General features: G+C 43.6%; 1 protein-coding gene across 13 annotated transcripts in view; it reads right to left on the reverse strand.

Moving 5' to 3' along the window:
* LOC134522262 (serine/threonine-protein phosphatase 4 regulatory subunit 1-like) overlaps window positions 1–20356 on the reverse strand; it is a 52940-nt gene that overhangs the window by 9195 nt on the left and 23389 nt on the right. For 2 of the 13 annotated variants that reach the window (XR_010073009.1, XR_010072998.1), the window contains 2 exons: window positions 14645–20231; window positions 3132–13740 (listed from right to left, as the gene is read on the reverse strand). Coding sequence is in view for 1 of the 13 variants with exons in the window: in XM_063349740.1 (XP_063205810.1) it covers window positions 20077–20231 (155 nt within the window). In the remaining 12 variants the exon portion in view is untranslated. Of the gene's footprint in view, window positions 1–3131; window positions 13741–14477; window positions 20232–20356 lie in introns of those variants that run through there. The other 11 variants (XR_010073008.1, XR_010073002.1, XR_010073007.1 and 8 more) reach the window with 11 other exon arrangements.

A 20356-nucleotide genomic window follows, 5' to 3' on the forward strand; every position in this document is an offset into this window, starting at 1 on the left:
AAACCCGAGAACTTCAAAGCACAAAAATAGATGCAACCATGAAGAAATAAACAGAACAGAAAGAATCTTCATTCCCCCCAAGTCCATCCTTTTCAGTTAGGTAGCTCTGCTGACACCAGCTTCTCTGGGTGCAACTGACCGCGCGATCAGACCTTGCAGGTACCAGACTGGAACGAAACGTGGCTGGGCAGGACTCTTGTTAAGTAATGTTTTTAACAGCTCTGATAAAAGCATTATTTGCCGTTCTAATGTAAGGAGTGTAGAAGTGGCCATTTTCTCTCTCTGCTTCCTTGGTAAAGCCTCTTTATTTGATCCTTTTTCTGTGTCTGCTTTCCAGAAAGATCATCGCTGTAGAGAACAGCCTTGCACCAAAACAAGACATGGCAGCCCTCACCCCCCCACCCTTGCGCATACACACTTCTGTCTCCTGCTTTTTCTGAACGATGCCTCCAGGCTGCCGTGTGACACCCACTATTCGTTCTGCGGAGAGCGGCGCGCAGCCCTCTGCTCCAGCCTGACCCAGACCTGACAATGCCTTCTCGCATCTCGCAGCCTGGAAACAGCCCCCCCGTCTCCTCCCGAAGTGAGAGACGGCTAATGCTTTTATTCCACACTGGGGAGCAACACGAACCCAGCTATGCAAGTGAATCTTTTTTGCTTGCTGACACGCGTCAGACACAACAATCTCATCCTTAAAAGCTGGAGCAAAAACAAAAACAAAGCAAGAGTCCAAAAAAACCCTAGTGAGCTACAGTCCTTGTCTGGAAAAATCAAGCAGCCATTCTGCTCTTATTGCCAGAACACAGTCAGGTTCTTTGTTTAAATGAAAGCTGTAGTAATTTCTTGTACTCCCCATCACGTGCGTTACAGCTTCCACCTTAGAGTTGTACTTGCTTAATGAACAAAACCCAGGTATCTACAGTCTCTTAGCAGAAGCCAAGATACAGCTCGCGGGCTGGAGAGAAAGCACAGAGGGACACTTTACTGTTCACTTGGGCAGAGAGACATTGTCCCCCACCTCGTTTCCTTCCTGGCTGCAGTGACAGGCAAAGCTGGGAGCTCCCTGTGGCAACACATCCTTAGGGGCAGCAAAACAGCCCTTTCTTGCTTAGGCGCGAGTCCTGAGCAGTCAGGCTGGCTGCGCTGCTGCCGTCGCAGGAAAAGTTGGGGCGTGTGAGGAGTGGCACTGCTGGGTGAGGGGCCGGTAGGAGGGGGAACTCTGACAGCCCCTGCTCTTTCCTGCAGTGCAGAGCACCGGGGGATGGGCCCTGAATCTTTAAGGTAGGAAAATTCACTTTAGCCTACCCTTCTGGGGGGTCTTGAGCCAGCTTTGAGCAGGGCACAGAGCCAGGATAAAGGGAGCACACTGCAGTGCAAACTAGACAAAAACTTGGCTCTCAAGGAGCACTGCTGATGTTTTGGTTGTCCTAGAAGCTGTCCTTAATGATTTCAGTTACTTGTATGCAAATGAGAAAAATTTCACCAGCTCTCACCATAGTTTTGACCAAAACAGGTTTTTCACTGTGCTTGTTCGTCCTTTTGTTTGATTAATGTAGGAGTGCTGAGAAAATAAGCATTTTAATGGGATAGCCACCAGCAATGGACAGCTTGAGACTAACTCCTTCACCTTAGGTCAGTGCTCTTTAACTTGAGAGGGAACGGTCGTCTTCATACTCAGCAAATCACGATTAAAATGTCTCTCACGCATTTGTGCAGTATTTTACACTTACAGGACTCAAGAAGGAGAAAGGATTGCCTAAATCTGCTTTTAATTCTCCTGTCATTTGCGCTGCTGGAGTCATTGCTAATCAGTCATTAACTGTCGATAGTGACAGGCATTACCAGGCTGGTTCTGCTCACGCTGGTTTCTGCGCTCTTGCGTGCACCTATTGGCTCGCTGGTTCGGCTGGACTTAATAATCTGTTCAGGTTTTGAGGAACACAGAAGACACCAAATTACATAAATACTGCAATTATTTGGAATGTATTTTATATTCATTTCATGTGTGTATGGGGCAGCGTTTGCTAGAGTTGTTTTGGAGCTGAATAATGCACATGCAGATAATAGTCATGGATGTGATAAAAACATCCGAATATGAGAAAGCGTCCTCAAACCTAATGAGCCACATCTCTTTCGGTTTTGAAGAAGGGCTCTGTAGCGATGATTTTCACATTTTGTAATGTGAAAAAGTAGATAAATACACACTGTTGCCTTGTAAGCCTCTGCCTGCCTCCTGAATGGTCCCTGTAGGGCCAGGTGACAGCCAGTTTGCAGAGTTCGTGCTATACCTCAGGTTCCAAAAGGTTGTTTTGTTCACTTGGTCTCACCTAAACCTGGTGGGTTTTGGACATCTGACATAAAATATATCAGACCTACTGTCTGGCAGCACTTGACTGGATTGTGAACCTCCCCCGGTCTGTACTGCTAAGAAATGGTTCTGAACGTAGACTTCAGCTGACTCCCGGATCCTCTAATCAACTTGCCACGTGAGGCACACTCATATCTGTCCGAAATGCAGAGAATAGATTTACAGCCATATTCAATCAAAAATGCTCCTTAAATTAAACACAGACAACAGTTGAGCCAGGGCCTGCAGAGCCAGCACAGCATAAAAGAAGAGGAAGCCAGTAAGAGTAGAGTGCAGGGCAGGATGTGCTGCTGTAGGAAAGGCCCACAAATGGATGAAATAAAGAGTTACGAAATAAGTTCTTTGTAATACAGTGAGACACCAGAAAATATTAAAGCTTTTAAGACTGTAGTTCCAGCTCAGCTCTTTCACACCATCAATAAAACAAGCAAGCTTCACTTTATCTCCTGATGAGTACAGACTTCTCTATAAAATTGCAGCTTTATTATGCATAATTCAGTTTCATCAACTGCTTTTCTTTATTGTCCCTTCTAATTATGGACCCATGCACCTAGTATTTTTTAGAATATATAAATTATGCCCAAAGAACTGCACAGAAGTACATACACGCTTCCTGTTTAAGGAGAATGGAAATATCAGTCAGGCCAATCAGGAATCCTTTACGCCCCTGTCCCATTCTGGATTTGGAGGTGTTTGTACAGATTCAGAAACCACCTCTGAACCTCTCTTTGATTGTTACAAGGGCATTAATTAGCTGTATTCCATAACGCATCACAACACTTTTAAGTGGTTTTTATTTCTGAAAAATAAGGCCAGATGCACAAAAGGTTTTGTGATTCTAACAGCCTATTGATGACAACACAGTAACTCATTTTGTTGCTTGATTGTGGCACAGAGAGACTAAAGTCAGAAAATGTTTGATATTTCACAGGGATTAATTTTAAACGTCTCTGATGATGATTCAGGACTGGAATCCAAATTAAGACCTTTGAGTGATACACTATGGTATCCTTGCTTTCTCCAGCAAGCTGCAGAGGGAGCTTGGGCAATAAGGTCTTATCTTTAGACTCCGAAGGTAGTTGTCTGAAATTAGTGTGGATTACCCCTTCAAGGCAAGACGCCTGGGCTGTACGGGAACTTGCTCCTCCTGAGCCCACGTTTACTGTGCTGACCACTCACCCTTCCCTTCAAGAACATCTGCATAGAACAAAAGTAAGCAAGGAAACTTCAAAATGTTTTTTTCAGTACATACCAAATTACCTATGGAATACACTTAATCTCATCTGTACATCAAATCTGCAAGGTGTCAAGATAGCGCGTAGTCCAGAGGCATTCACATACATGCCTGCAAGTCTCTCTTCTCCCAGAGGAGAGAGAGATTTGACAGGCCACTGCAATGGATGGTATATTTGTTTATGGTATTGATTTATTAATTTGTTACACACTAATCATTAATCAGCATCTGGTGCACAGACAGCACAAGAGGTCAGACAATCAGCCATGCAGTTTGTTACCCACTGGCCTGACATCTCTTCTCCAGAGCTCACAGAGAAGCTTGACTTTGTTCAAACACCAAGCAGGCAGATGAATTGAACTTCAAGCCCAGGAGGGGCTTTAGTTTCATAAACTAAATGCCAACACTGTTTTGCAGTCCTTGGGTTGAGCCCAGGCATGAAAGCACTCCTAACTAGATGAGAGAGAGCTTGCCTCACGTCCCTAAGGTCAGAATTTGGGTAAACATATGCAGAACATGTTTGGCTCATTACACATGTGCATATTAAATCTACATTCGTCAGCAAGGGAACAGAAAGACAATATATAGTAAAGATAGTGGAACTGGACTTCAAAGATCAGGATGCAATTCCACAGATTCCCAGGGTGACTTGGGCCACAACAGTCATCCTCCCCTGCTTCAGTTCCCATCTGTAAAAAGCAAAATAACCATCCTTCATTTTTACTTCATCCATCTTCACAATTTAGACTCGGTTCTTTGTAGTGGTGTCTCTTTCTTAAAATGCATCCAGCTCCCAGCACACGATGCCCTCCTCAGAACAGCCTTATGGATATGTATGAAAAAAAAAAATCCTTATAAAATATCCACTGATGAGACAAGACCACCAGCACAACAATGCAGTGAACAGCTGTAATCTGTGGGAGGATTATTTCTCTTTGCCGTAAATGCCATCTATTTTTCAAGACACACAAGTTATTCCCATTCATAGATCAGTGAACTCAATATCTGCAGACAACTTCCTTCCAACCAGTACATTTTTCAAAGGCTCCCAGTAGATTGTGACATTAAAAAGACGGTGTCACATCTTAATGACAAATAGTAGTACCAGCCTGCTTGATTAACATAATTTGTTTCTTCGTTGGATATTTTATCCCAGATGAGCTGCTTTTCATCCATATCTTCCAGGGGAAAAAATATGCATTCTGACGTACAATGCTGATGTGCCCTCTGCGACGACCTCTTATCTCTAACTTTTAATTCTCACCTCCCGTTCTCTTCAGTGCATGAAATGAGCTCCAGCAGCAGCTATCGGTCAAGAGTCTCACACGCTGGATACCTGCCAAGGCTTTTGGGGTGTTTAGCACAGACAAAAAGTCTATTCCTATGACACACACATTTAAATTTAGCACTAAACTGGTGGGAAAAAAAAGAGAAGAATATGTAAAATGTCACTTTCTGACAAGCAGAAAATTAGAATTCATTCCCCCGAGAATTAAATGGACTTTTCTGCTTCCAGTCACTAACTATGACAAGGTTAACATTTTTCAGTCTAACGACTAAGGACATTAAGTGTGCATGTGAATAAGAAATAAAATTACTAGAGGGTATTAGCTAAAGTGTGTGACAACAGCCCAAACTAGCAACAAAACTCCAAGGATGCAGATTCTAACTAAAGACTGACCATTTGCTGTGGAGAACCAATGGGTAACAGAAGCATGGGGTACGAGTACGTGGAGATCAGCGTTCTTTCGTTGTTATTATTGCGACAGCATAAGCAATCACCGGAACAGACACATCTCTGGGTGAGGGCAGAGTGCATCCCAGAGCACATCCTGCATGGGTCCAGCATCCCAGGCACGACACTGAACTGGGCAGATGTTAACCAGGGGCCACAAAAGCCTGAGGAGACTCAGAAAAGGAAGAATTCCAAGGGCATCTCTTATTTCCCCAAGGATTCTTTCACCACTCTTCATTCATGACTCAATTCTGATACGGCATAAGGATTAGGGTATGAGATCAAGTTATCATTTGTGACTTGCCTTAGCTTCTGTCCTTCCCGGTCCAGTTTTCCCTGTAGTTCCTCACTGCCTTACTCAACTATGACAAGCATAACACATGCAGCTGTGGCTTCTAAACATTAATGAATGAATGAAACATTTAAAAAATGGAAATAGACATTAGAACTAAAAAAGAAGGAAAAAAAAAAAAAGAGAATAAAACAAGTACTTCCAAAGCCATGGAATCTACCTCCAGATTAGTCAACTGGAAAGATTCACCAATTTCTCTTTGCTTTACTGTGGCCCAACAGGGTGCTCATTAGTCCAAAACAATATTTTTTTTATTTTTCTAGTCTAAAGTCAGTGTGATGAACTATTAGGCAGCTCAATTACAGATCATGTTTCCTGTAACATTACAAGCTGGATTCTCTATTCATCTGCAACAAGCAGCCGTGCATCTTATAGCCTCTGAAGGATTTTGGCTTGGTCAAAGCAGCATGAAAGGATTCCCGCGTGTTTGTACACCAACAGATAAGGCCTGATTCTGTCCCTCTAATTCACGCTGGCATGGCTATGTTCCCTCCGTCTTCCTCTTTGCTTTACTTGCTTTCCTCCCAGAAAGAGGTGCAACTGTATTTGGAGATCTTCAAAGAGAAAGGTCATTTTAAACCCCGCTCTCGTTTACAAGCCGGTTCCTGGATTGACAGCGCTGAACAAGAACGTCTTTAGCAGGGCCAGCCATTTCTCAGCCACGCAGCAAGCGCAGCTGTAGAGCTGAGCTCCCTACGAAGCATCAAGACAGCTGTTCACCCTAGACGAGACTTCCCCCAGTGCTGCATGTGCCCTTTCGCCATGCTCTGATCTGTATTCCACACTGCTCCCGCTCTGGCTGGAGTCTGATTGCTTTCGGTCCCCGGCCGCATTACCTCACCCTTCCCTACAATTAACTGCCTAAGCCACATATCTGCCTGTAATCCTGATAAATCCAAATAATTTTGAATGAGTTTGTTTTGTTCCTCTGCCCCCTATCCTCCTGCCCCTCCAACTTCTTCAGCCTTATTTTATGTCATCAGCATATTTAAAGTACTTTCGAAATTACATTCTGCTCAAGGTCACTGCACTAAATTTAATTTTTTCCCCCCATACAGCATATCAATGCTTTAACTCCCATCAGATTTATTTATACTGTTTATTATCACCGACCAATCCAATCAATACAAGCTGGAATTCAAACACACACACACATTTTAATTATGCATACAAATACTCATCAAGAGATGTAAGACAACTGCTACGGTCCAGATCATTCCTCTAACATACAACCAGTTTATAGGTAAAGGAGGCTCACAGTGATGAATTTTTACACCTTGACTTTTGGTTGACCCCAGTGGTTGTTTGGTTACTGGAAACTAAAGGAATTGAAATAGCATCACAGATTCCGCGGAAGAGGCTTGGGCAAGGGATCGCTGCGTTTCTTATCCCAAGCCAGTAGGACCACATTTTAAGATGGGCTTTCTGAGTTGACGGTTCCTTTATTAGCTTCTGTACACACAGGAATTCTGGCAAAACACCATCAAACCATACCAGACAATCATGTCAAGCAAACGTTGCAAACAGAACAGCATATGGAGAAATGGAACTTGAAGGAAAACCAAAGCACTAACCTCAGTTGCAGCCTAGGTTGGGCATTAAACCAACCTAAACGGGATGCTGGAAGCACAGTAGAAAGTGAGTAGCTTTTGGCTTCCCTCGGCAAACCGCTATCCATTCTAAACGTCAGTGGTCAGCGTGATCCTCAGACATGGCTCACAACCGGCTTCCGGTTGTCTTTGAACACGGTTGGTGGTTACAACTCAAGGAGCACTGCAAATTCAAAAAATGAAGGCAGAGAAAGCATACACACACGGGTTCTGCTACAGACAGAGACAGACCATGCACACTGGACTGGAGCCTTCAGGGATTTGAGGCACAAAGACTGATTAATAAGAAAATTTCAGCAGAGTGCATGAAGTTTGGGAAAAAAGGGAGTATGTTCTGTACAAAAATATTTTGCGCCCGCTTAGTTAACTTCAATGCTAACAGCAGTCTATCATGCCAAGTAAAATGCAAAATGGGAGACCAGTGTCCCCCATCATCAATTTGGGGATGTCCAGGACTAGAAGGCAGATCCCCGCACAGCTGTCACCTTCATAATTACATTCCCCAGCTGATCTGCAGCGCTTTCCATTTCTCTGTCCTTTGCTACCTCCTTATTGCTCTTCCTGCTCTATCCTCTCCCTAGCGTAGATCCTTTGCAACCACCTTTTCTAAGCAATCACCCTCTCTTCTAATCACTCTACTGAAAAAGTTGATTCTGTTTTTCCTTACGGATACAGGGGCTTCTGTCACACCAGAGCTGCCCTGGTTCCTGCCATACAGAGGCATGGCCTGGGGTGTCGGGATCTGATCACGGCTTCTCTGAACTCCTCGTGACTTTGACAGCCTCAAACTGCAGCCTTGCATCTTCTCTGGCCTATAGTTATGTGGGTTCCAGGAGTCTCTTTGAAATTTTGTTTTAATATTTCACGATTTATGCGCAGAGAATATTTTGGCTTCTCTGTTAATACATTTCTGCTTGGTAACTCCCAGTTTGAATGCTGATTGTGTTTTGCATAAAATTAACTAAATTGCAGCCCTTCTGTTTCATTGGTACTTTTTGTCTGCTTCCGTCATGAACAATGTCGAGGAGATTGCAAGCTGACTACAATTCTTTTTCCTAAGCAAGAGGAAAACAACATCTAAGAGCCCAATCAGTACAAGTTTCCTGATATCTCTTGGGTTTTATAAGCTATATTGTACTCCGGCATTTAACGATATCTGTTCATTTGATTCACTTTAAGAAATGAATGCAGTGATTGCCACAGTGTTCTGCACTGCTGTTGTCCATTGATAAATATGGAACAGGTAAAACAACAAGCCTGCCCTGTTTTTCTATTTAAAAATTCACTGAGCTAACAAGTTATTCGTGCAATGCCAAAGTAATGACGGGTCTTTGCTCTCAAGTTTCAATATTCATTTTCCACAGGGAGGTCTGCTGTAGGCTGTATCTCACAAGTACGGTAAGATCAATAGTGGCGTTATGCTTCCAGGAGTGTTGATAAAACACACGAGCACAAAACTGTACTCAGGTGTTGCCCAAGTCTGGAGGGGCCCATAACCCCACAGGTATGGAAGTTCTATCAATAAATGACACATTTTAAAAGAAATTGCATCTCTGTCTATGTTGAAAGAAACTTTATACCAAAGAAGTTTCAGAACTATGAGCTGGGAGCAGAGGGAGAGACTCGTCGGCTCCCTACAGCGAAGTGCACATTACCCAGCGAGACGCATCATTCGCCTGCGGGCCTTGGGATATGAAGCAGCAAGACGCCTGGAAATTCATGTTGCAACGAAGCCTCTGCTCCACTTGTACTCCTTTCTAGAAACATCCAGTCACCACTAGGCACGTCCTCGTAGCATCTCACTTTTAGCAACAGTACCAAGCTTTTCTCTTGTGCAGCATCCGTACGGGAGGAGCTTGGAGGGACAGAGTAAACATAAGCAAGTCCGGGGTGTAACTCAAGTGAAACTGGAAACGTTTCTAGAGAAAGGGGAGATGCTTGGGGAACATTTGGCTCATGTTTGAAAGCATGAAAGGTGACAGTTCCGAGACATCGCAGGCTCTCCCTGGCACCAGTCACTGTTTCAGGCTCGCTGAGCCTCCGCTTTCTCAAGGCTCTGGGGAGCGGCAGTCGGCGTGACGGCTGTGAGCAATACTGGGAGTCTGCCCAGGCAAGGAAAGGGGATAAGCTGATAACGATAGGAAAGTGTGATGAATTATTCCTGTGCTTGTCATCTTTATTTAACTTACTGCCTTTTGCATCCAAGGGAACCACAGTCCTTCCAAAAGGGTTGCTTTGGATTTCTTAATATTAGAAGACAGTTGTGACATTTGTCCTGCCCTGGGCATAATTAAACTCAAGGCATTTCTAATGCATTTTCTTCTCCATAATGATCTCCCTGTTTTTTTTATCTGTGGATCCCAAAGTTCATTAACAAGACCTCACTAAAGTCTTCTGATCCTTTCCCTGTGCTGTAACATAAAGAGGAGAAAGAAACGGTTGTAATGCAAGATACACAAGTCTCTTACGTGCTTGTGTTTCCTTTCTTTGAAAAGGTTATTACAGCTTCCCTTTAGAACAGGATTTTGCACACCAGTGCAATAGAGAAACAACATTGACAGGGATTCCTGGTACTATTTAAGACAGAAATCAAATTTTCAAGATATATACGAAGCAGCAGCAGAGCTGAGCACAGATTTCAGGAATCCAGAGGCTCAGTCTCTTCAACAGGCACATTTCTGCCTGAGCCTTGCATCTCGGTCTGCGGTCTCCCTTGGTGTTTATTTCTGGTGCATGCTACAGTACAGCTGTTTACTGTAAGACAGGCAATATTATCTGCTTTGTCTACATCCAGCTTTTATTCCTTGGAATAGAAACTTTAAGCAACAAATACAATGGTGCAACAAATAAAATCAGCATCCAGCAATGCTGCCATCCAGCCCCAACCCTTTTCCAGACCATTGTATCACACAACAGCATACTTAAAGGCGCGCACGTTCGGTTAGGTCTCTTTGCGCCACTCCTCCTCCCTAACAAGAGCTGCAAAACGTATTCTGATTTCTGATCGTATTATCCCAGCAGCTTCTTTCAGTATAAATAGCTTATTTACCTCCCTGACATTTATTGCCTTAGATAAAAAGCAACACTGTCCTCGCATGGTCCGTCCTCTCAGCTGTGCCCTGCTCTCCTGGCCCTCGCAGGAAGGGGAGCTCTCTCCTCTCCTGGTTAATGCAGGGCTCTCTGCTGGCTTCAGTTCACCTTTCTCGCCTAACCAGAACAGCACGCATTGATCCAGGCCTTGTCTCACCCAGACATTAATTCTCTTCTAATTTGTCCCGATACAGTTTTGGACTGGTGTGCAAAAATCCACTTGCCAGCTGCAACACAATTGGTGACTTCTGTTTTTTCCAAAGGATGAGTCTCCAGCTTCCAGCAAAAAATCCTTGATACTAATACTTGTCCCTAACTACATAATCACATACTACATAATTTCCTGCCATTCTGGCATCCTTGTCCTGAGGTCACCCAATTCTTTCCATGACATTCGCTGTTCTTTCCCAGAGCCATGCAGCATGCTGCATAATGTCTAAAAGCAATTACAGATCCTCTCCCCTTTTCTGGAAGCTTGGGTGCAGATTAGACAGTCCAGACAGACAATAGGAAGAAAGAATAAAGGATTTCTAAGGACTTTTCTGTATAGATCTGCTTGCAATATTCAACTGCTCAGCAAAATGCCAGAAGCACCTTCTTTTTATATCTCGTCTACTGATCACTTTAAGTTTGTGATCTTCTCATTCTCTTAAGCAGTTATTACACTATATATTTAAGTCACGTAGAATTAATAATCAGCATAAAACCTGTTCGAGTGAACTTTGTTTAAACGATACCTTGAACGTGTCCCCTCAAACCGAAGGAATTCCGCGCTCATTTGTTCAGACTGATGTCACGTGTGTAAGCATTGCCACCTGTCCTCCGGAATCACAGAAACTGCCTTCAGATGTGGTACTTCCCGTAACCTGAAGTTCTGGACCTTGCTTTATTACTTGATTAAAATAAGGAACTGAAAGGTAAGAGGTATTTATCATCTTAGATTTGAGAGACTTTAAGTACAAATATCAATTCAGAAGGAATACAGGATTGCTGCCTTTGAAAGTCGCAACTGGATGCAACTGAGAAGATGTGGCTGAAGAAAAGCAAATGGGTTGTTTTTTGTGGGTGATGAATGAGGATGAGAGGACACGCGTGTCCTGCAGCACGTCCCGCCACGAGCCCTCTCCTGCCGACTGCCCCATCTCCCCACGCCTGCAAATTCAGGCAATTCCAGCCAGCAACTGGGGATTCTCCCTTTAGGCTGCAATCTTTTAAACTCAAGGAAAGGAAAGCAATTGCAACAAAGAAATAAAGCAATCGCCCCAAAGCCTTTTCAGTTTACAGAAAAAGCTGAAGGGATGTTCTTCGATGGCACAGAGATTGAGTCTGTTTTTCATTTCTCAGTCTCCATTCCTGGTTCACACACGCGGTTCTCAGAACAGCACACCATCCAGTGGAGCGCCCGCGGAAGGCGCAACGCCCTGCTTTCAGACCAGGCACCCATCCCTCCCTCCACCCTCAGCGAGGCAGGCAAGCGTTTAGGGGATGCAGCCGCATTTTGAAAGCATTCCAGGTTAGTATTTCAACTTTACTAACATGGAAACTAGGCTTAAGGACTTGCTCCCAGGCAGCTGAGGATTGTGAGCACAGGGAAACCATTCCCTGGACAGACTAAACTATCTGTCTTTGAGCTGGGCAGCCCCATGCCTGGACACCTGTCCTGTCACACTTACCGTGCGTGAGCAACACGCTGCATTTCCGTCTGGGACTATCTGACAAGGAATATACATGGGAACTTTATTCAGATCCCCTTGAATATAGGGCACACCTTTGCTTGGGTACTAGAGAGTCCTGCTTTGCAGCCCTTCCTACAAAACTGGGTCTCTGTAACTTGCCTCCATTCGTTTGGTGCACACAAAGCAAAGCTTTGTCATTGGGGCACTCGAGTCAACTCTGTCCGCATCATTAGCCACAATCTCTCCCTTAAGGGATATAAACTAAAGGTATCCAAGTTCACAGCCAGCATCTTTCTGATCCACATTTCACCTCTTCATAAAAGACAACGCTGCACCATAGGATGCTGATTTTTATCACATTGTGGATATCGCTACTCCCAGGCATTGATCTGGAACACAAACTTAAGTATTGAGGCCAAAATTCACTAGTTACCTGGATATTTACGTAGCAGTCCTGGTGTCAGTTAAAGAAAAATGCTCGGACACAAGGAAACAAGAACCACTCACGATAGCTGTTTGTAGAGTCTCCTGGCTACGCAGGGGGCTTTGCAAGTAAAAAGGCAGTGGGCCAAGTTCTCAGGAGTGCTCAGTTCCCACTCAGAACCACCTCTTCTCTGGTTAATTGGAAGTTAAGCGCTGAGCTCTTTGGAAAAATGTCTCTTTAAGCAAAGCAATGGAAACCGAGTCCTTAGTAAGCCCTCAGGAAACAGACCAGAAGCTCAGCTTCCTTCTACTGATCATAGAGGCATAAAGAGACCACAAGTAGTATTTTTATTTCTAAAGCATGTAAGGAATCTAGGATACTAAGAAACTTTGAAAGTAGATGGACAAGTCCCTTCACCCCATCACTGGCTTCAGGAAATCCCAACCTTCAAAGCCCCGAGCCTTAAAACGGGGGAGACACTAAGCAAGCACTGGGCAATCACGATTAGCCACTTATATGCACATCAACTTTGCCTACGCCCTTCCACGGCAGACAAACTGCCCTACTTATAAAATAACCCTTAGCTGATCTGCCAGAGGCAATAAAGCCAAAGCCAGTCAGGGCCAGAACTGCATTAAAGATCTGGGGATTTCCAGTCCCCTGAAATACCCATTAAACTGTATCACCCTGGTCTGTTGCCAACTATTAGGGAATTACCCTAGCACGGAGCATTCCAAAGAGAGCTTGCAGACAGGCTCGAGCTCTCCTACAAACCGAATTAACCAAATGGCCAGTCTGGCTAGGGAACAGCGTTATAAATACTTAAGCTACAAATTAAGAGCATGTTTGAGAGCTGTGCTGTCAAGTAGTTGTCATCTTCACCGCAGCATCACCAGTACGTGAGCTTATTTCATAACTAAAACCTGCAAATCCCACCCAGTGACCTATATTTGAAGTGTGGGTCCCTGGGAACGTTACTGACTGTCCCTTGAAGTCTCCCAGAACAAGGCGAGTCAGTACCTATTTCAGGGCGTAGGACAGACGCCTGCTGCAAGGCCTGGTCCCCCAGGCGGCGGGTGGCAGAGCGCAGGGGTCCCATCCTCCGCTGGGACAAACCTTGGTGCGGTCGCAACCTCTGGGCTTGCCGTGGTCGGTCCTCACTGCTCGCGCCAAGGAGCGGCTCGGTCCAATGGCACTGCCGTGACCTTAAGGATGGTCCTTGCAGCGGGGCTTTGCCCTGCAAACCCACACCTGCCAAAAATCATACACGGTCCCGTATGACAAGGCATAGGAAAGGAGGTAATGCCACCTGCGGGCCACAACGCACAATTTTTTTCTGAAGGCAGATGCAGTTTGTTTTAGTCACATCTAATCAGTGGAATTAACCAACCTGTCCAGTGAAGCAATGCTCCAGCCCGCAGCTCACACACTGGACTGGACATCCTTTGTCCCAGTCATGGGGACAGCCCTGGCTTTGCCGCAGCGGGGCATTGCCATTGCTTTTGCACTGGGGGCTCTCACTTATTGGGAGATGACAACGTCCTCTGCCAGGGACAAACTTTGGGGAGGCCAGGCTCAAGAACCTGGACTGAAGGGAGCACCGCAGACAAGGTGGGATTTCCTCCTCAGCACTCACTTTCGATGATAACAAACGTGACTGACACGTGCCCTTTCATTCAGGACAATCAAGTGACCTCAGCCGACCCAGAGGACTGTCTATTGTGCAGATTTCTAGGGAAATAAGGCTTATTTAGTTGCAAAACAACAAAAAAACCCGAATGTCAGAGCCACAGAACTTGTGCTCACAATCTCGCGTTTCAGTGGCCAGCCGATAAAGCAGTGCACAGGACTGATAAAAACCTAAGCATTTCTAGGTAATAATAAAATGGCAATAAATAAGTGAGACTCAAAGAGGGAAGTAAAAAAACAGAATCCTGTTTTCCCACATGAGTTTCTCTAACACCAAAAGTCATTACACTTGGCAAGAACAACAGTTTTTATTGTCACCAAGTCTACCTCAGAACTGGCACACTGAATACATTCTGCGCCTCAAATACAGAATATGTGAGGCCATGTGGGTGAAGTTCTACGGCCTGGGTAAGCAGGATGCTGTGCAGTTACAGCCAGAGAAGATTGTTCTATCTAAGAATATTACCATGTCTCAGGAGAAACTTGGCTGTTTCAACGTGACCTCTGTGGCTGGCAACAAACAGTGCTGCAAAAGCTGGGTGTGCTGCCCATTCCATGTTCTGCCCTGGTGCCGGTAGCTCTGATGTGGCGTGCTGCCCACAAAGTGCTCTGTAACTCCCAGGTGGGCTGGCTGCAAAATAAACACAAACTTTTTAGTATCTTTCAAAAGACTGGTCTGATTCTCTTTAGGCATCCGCAGTCTCATATCTATGCTTAGGGGATGCTTGCACACTGCATGAATCATGCCAAGATCAACTACAGGACACCTGCTTGTTTCTTATTCTTCTGCCCCGTCTTGGTTCTCTGCTGTGTAATAGTATTTCTCCATAGCCATCCCTCGGAGGGGACATTAATTTGTGTTCTCCTTTTGTATGTAGTTATTAAGCACCACAAAATCTTCCAATAATTGTTTCTCTTTGCAGTCCTCATCCTTCTCTTAACCGGGTCGGAAACTGGAGCTTTTGGGGAAAGAGTACAAGGCCAGCCAGCACTGGCCGCCTAAGCCCAGGTTCCTTGGGAGGCAGACAGAACTTCAGGCCTTTATTCCAGGAGGCAACTCATAAACCTAAGCTGCCTCAGGAAACAGTCCTGTATCACATTCTTTCCCAGAAGGATCTTTTTTTGGGTAATAAACCCAAACACATCAGTTCTAAGCGCCGCTGAGAGGTCTCTTAGGAACACTTTCCAGGTGCCTTGTGCTGCTGTTCTTCTCGAGAAGCCATTTCCGCGTTGGGCTGCATCTTCCACAGCACACCATGGTTTTCTCATCTAGTAACTGGAAGCACATTATCAGAGCAGCTGTATGGTTATTTCTTAAAAAGAACGGAGTTTTCCATTTGAAAATCAACAGCGTCAACAAGCTTTTTGTGGGGCCCTTATGCCAATACACTTTTCATTTCAAAGGAGACCATTTCTCTTTGTGGCACGTCCTTCTGTTTCCTGCTCTACACTGAGTAGGAAGAATCTTTAATACACAGGGAACTCAAAATATGGTGGAAAACCGAACAAAACCAATTTGCCCAATAGCAAAATGCAAGCCATTTGTGGCACAAGGCAGAACAGCTGCTTGCCAGCGAACTGCAACACTACACACCAGTTAACGAAAGGAAGCAAAGAACCCTGCGGTACCCATTGGCAGTGGCTGAGGAAACAGAGGAACAGAATGGGATTAGCCAGGCTGGAAGTCGGCCAGGGCAACAGAGATAATGCTTCTTCATGAAAGGTGCCAAAGGATATTTCATGACCACATCTGTTCAGGCACGAAGGTTTGCAGTACCAATCAGCCAGAGTGCCTTGTGCTTCTGCTGAGACAACGTTTCAGTCCTAAATCAAGAAAGCAGCATGCCCTCTATCAAAGCACCACAGAAACTATTTGCTCGGTAAAAATCAAAGCTTTCTTACTAATCAGCCTCGGCATGATAGCAAACTCAAGGTGTTCTGTAAGCTAGCACCAGGTAAAGCGGATGAAGTGGGAATCTCTTCTGATTCTTGATTTTGGTACTGTTGTGTATCGAGTCCCGTTCTTACTCTGGAGTCAGCATGGCCAGTGTTTTCTTTGTTGAAGTCTAGATCTCAGTCTACATGTTTAGTCTGACACGTAATCAAAAAAGAGCATATGGCAATTTAATTCGTGTTTCCAGTTTACTACATAAGGGCCTTATGCCCTAACTCCAAGCGTCGGGGGAGGCGTTACCAGGGGTGCAGGGACTGCCCCTTCTCCTCACTTGTGTACCAGCAAAGTCCTGCAGAGACGGGGGAGGCCGGGTGCTCCTTGGAGCAGTTGGCAGCAGTCGTGGAGCACGGGATGGAGCAGCCAGGGAGTGTCTGAAACAGCCAAAAGGGTGACTGCAGCAGCGGAAGATAGAGAAGACTCCTGAGATGAGAAGCAAAACCAAGCAGTCAGGTGTCAATTATTCATTCCCCACACACATTCCCCAGGATTTAACAACTACTTGGAGTTATTAATGTAGGATGTCCAAGAGCAACACCACACTGAAAGAACAGCCCAGAATGTCCTTCCAGGCTGGAGTCTGGAGAGGGAAGGATTTAAGATAAGGATCTGAATATCACCCAGCACGCGCAAGTTCTCTTCATTTAAAATATACCTTGTTAGAATATCAGTTCTGATAGAACAATTTTAGTTTCTAAGCACTTTTGGCACACTCACTTCAAGGAAAAGTGCAGGAAGAGCTACTTCAGATCTTCAGGCATGTAGCATTTTTTACTACGCAGTATGATGAATTCCAGGCTCAACCCTGGTTTGACAGATGACAGTGTTTCTGCCAGGGAGGTTAACCAACAGAATACACTCACATCCCACCGCTTATGACAAAAGTTACCACAAGTTGGTTTATAAAACAGTCACAGGATTTATTGAGATAAATAGAAATAGGAAGTTACATAGATTCTCTGTTCTGACAAATGAATGACACTTCCAGAGTGTCCCCACTCACTTGGGTTCTACCCACCGTGTACAGACACAGCCGTGCTCGGGCGGCACCTGCCCCGCACCGAGCGTCTCACCCGGGATCCCGGCCGGTCAGAGTCCTGCAATGAGACTAACGGGCTTTGGATTACAAGCGCTTGGTAATTTCCTGTAACATCACAGCAGTATTGCACCCACTAATGTTATTTTCATGTTCCTTAGCTAGAAATGTTTAGAAGTGGTATCTTATTGCTGTTGTGGAAGTGGATCAACAACCTAACTTCACTCCATCTGTCTTTTAAAATACGTATTTTTGCATAATTTAAACAACCCAGAGAACTGTATGCGAACACACCGCTTTACTCATCATTGCATACATTTGTCTAGTACAAGACATAAAGTGCAGTCTTTAGTCATGCTGAAACCATTTCTAGTTTAAAACTGAACCCAAAAGACAAACCTTGTAGAGGGTACATCTGTTTACTAGACCTGCACGTTGCCTACAAAAACGCCACCCCAAACCCATGACGTGCCTCCATTCGTGCGTGAACTATAGAGGTTTAATACCAGTTTTGAGTCGCTCTACTGGAATCGTATCATTAGAGCAGACGTGATTTCTGGAGCCAGAGAGGTACCAACAAATTGTTAAAAGCAAAAACTTTGTTTAGCCTTTTAGTGAACTTTTATAGCTGGTGGCTTACTGTCGACACAAATTCTAATGAAAAACTCTTGATGAGCACTAACCAAACATGCCAACACACAGGGAAGCGTGTGTTCTCCAGTGCATTATTGCAAGTAAAGGTTAACTATTTAAGATTATCTGGCAAACAGAAACCTGGCTTCGGTTAATGTTCAAAGTATTTAATTTCTATACAGTACATTTCAAACATACTTACATATACACACACATAAAAAAATTTCTTCAGTGCTGAGAAATTTAATTAACTGATAATAAAAAACAGAAGTAAAACCTTGTCAGAAAGGCCTTAGAAAATTTGAACTGTTAGAAAATACCAGTATAATGCCAGCATTAGAAAAAGATATTAGAACTAGAAAAAATTAACTTGCGAGGTCTTTTTGTTAAGAAACTGCAATCATAAAAAGTCTGTACTGAAGAAGTGTTTAGTTTAAATTATAAAAAAATTGTAAAAGATTAAGCGTAGAACGTTGCAGAGTTTACAGAGCTTATAGTGTTTGCTGCAAAGCAGTGACAGCAGTGGTATAATTCTGCCTGCAACTTCCAAAAGCATATTGTGATCTCACGAGAAAACAATTTGTTACAAATACTGTACATATTATAATACAAGACTCATTAAACAAACTTCTACAAAACCGAGCCCTCCAAAAATACAGAACCCAGCCGAGGAACCAACTTGCTGTATTGCAGACAAGCTAGATTTAAAACAAAACAAAAAAGAAAAAAGTAATTTCTGTAAAAACCTTCACCCATGTGAACTACTTACTAGTATAACAGTGAAATAATGGGAAATATTTACACAGGTCTATTTACGATGAAGTATTGTGTTCACAAAGAGAAAGTAACTGTTACTCCATGAAACCATTTCTTTAGTATTTAAGCATTAGGTTTTAACAGGACAAAGTTCCAATCCACAATCTAAAAAAGTAAGACTCTGTATTTTCCAGGCCCCACATTATCTGTGGATTTGGGACACAACAGAAGACAGCATCCACCAAAAAGTATCGGTTTTATAATTTTTCAAACTGGTCAGAAGCTATCAGATTTTATTAACAGAACCGTGTTCTCTCTGTTTATTCTTTCTTTCTTCCCAAACACCTGTTTAAACGCAAAGAAAACATCCTCCTTAAGCGTAAGGATCTCAGTGACCTTCCTTTGTTCTTTGCCCCAACCCTTACCGTGCAACCAGCAGAAGTCACAGAGCAAGCGGCAGCAACACCTTTCCCCTGAGCATGTGTCATTTAGGGATTTTCAGAATTTAGAGGTCCTTTGTTTCTTAGGAACAAAGTAGCAGGCTGCTCAGGCTTTGAATGTTGGACCAGTTAAAAGGTGTTTTTCAAATGATGTTCGTATGTCAAAAAACCCAACCAACCAAAAACGCGAGTCTAAAATTCTGTAATCCCCTCCTACAGATCCAGCACATGCGGCAGGAACTGAATCCCTTCAACAAAGTGAACTTTGCTCGGGCAGAACGAGAAATGGCCAGTTTGGGAAACTAAGCTTACCTACCACTACCAGAGCCAGGAGTAACGAAACCAGACACGGTTAACAGCTGTAAGGGTATAGCCCAGAAATAACAAATTAATAGAAAAGTCACAATATACAAAGAATCTTGAGCTCTCCGTGCTTTGAAAAACATCACATTATATTAACTAAAAATGAACCATGCCTTAATTCTAGCAGAGTAACTACTTCATAAAATGAAATGATTTTTGAGCTTTTTTCCACTGACACAGAATTAAGTTCTTCATCCTTTTTTTGTTAAAAATTCAAAACTATTCACATATATACACTTTTTTTCAGTTAAAATGTAATACTTGAAACAATACAAAAACTACAATAGAAGTGAGGAAAGAATATCTTCATTTAAGTTTGCTATAATCAGCTTTTAAGATTAAGAAACCATTTTAAGCTTATAGCAGACTGCTCTACTACTGGAAATGTTTTGTTAAAAAATGAAATATGAATTCCAATTACACTGAAACACTGCGTATGGTGTAAGACTTTACATACGATACTTAACTGCACACAAGATCAGAGTTATCACCCGCATTTACAAAGTGAAAACCAAAATTAATTACTCATGCACATCAGACAAACACACAGCTGTAGATGAAAGGTGGCCATGAGATGAAGATCGCAACATTTCTCAACAGACCCTTTCCAGCTCATGTAGGTAACAAAAACCTTCTTATTTGTCCACATTATTCATACCAACCGTACCCACAAGGCGAATAACCGTTCTGATGTTCAGCATTTACTGCAGAACACCACATTAGTTTTGTTTGTCAATGGCTGTATTATCCATGGCACCCTGTTTTAGTTTTATGGTGGCAAAGAAGGACACATCTTGATCTCTGTCAGCTTGCAGGGCTAGAATGGTCTCTTCTGCAGCTTCTAGATGGGGATTTCCAACACTTTTAAAATAAGCTAGAATAAAGGGGAGAAAAAGACAATTTTAATCAAAGCCAAAAGAATAAACCCTAGGGTGTAAGTAGTGCAGAAATGCAGAGAATTCCAAAAACATCTGGGGTAGCTCATCCAATTTATAAGGC

This window comes from Chroicocephalus ridibundus, chromosome 12, assembly GCF_963924245.1.
Source record: "Chroicocephalus ridibundus chromosome 12, bChrRid1.1, whole genome shotgun sequence".
Classification (NCBI taxonomy): domain Eukaryota; kingdom Metazoa; phylum Chordata; class Aves; order Charadriiformes; family Laridae; genus Chroicocephalus; species Chroicocephalus ridibundus.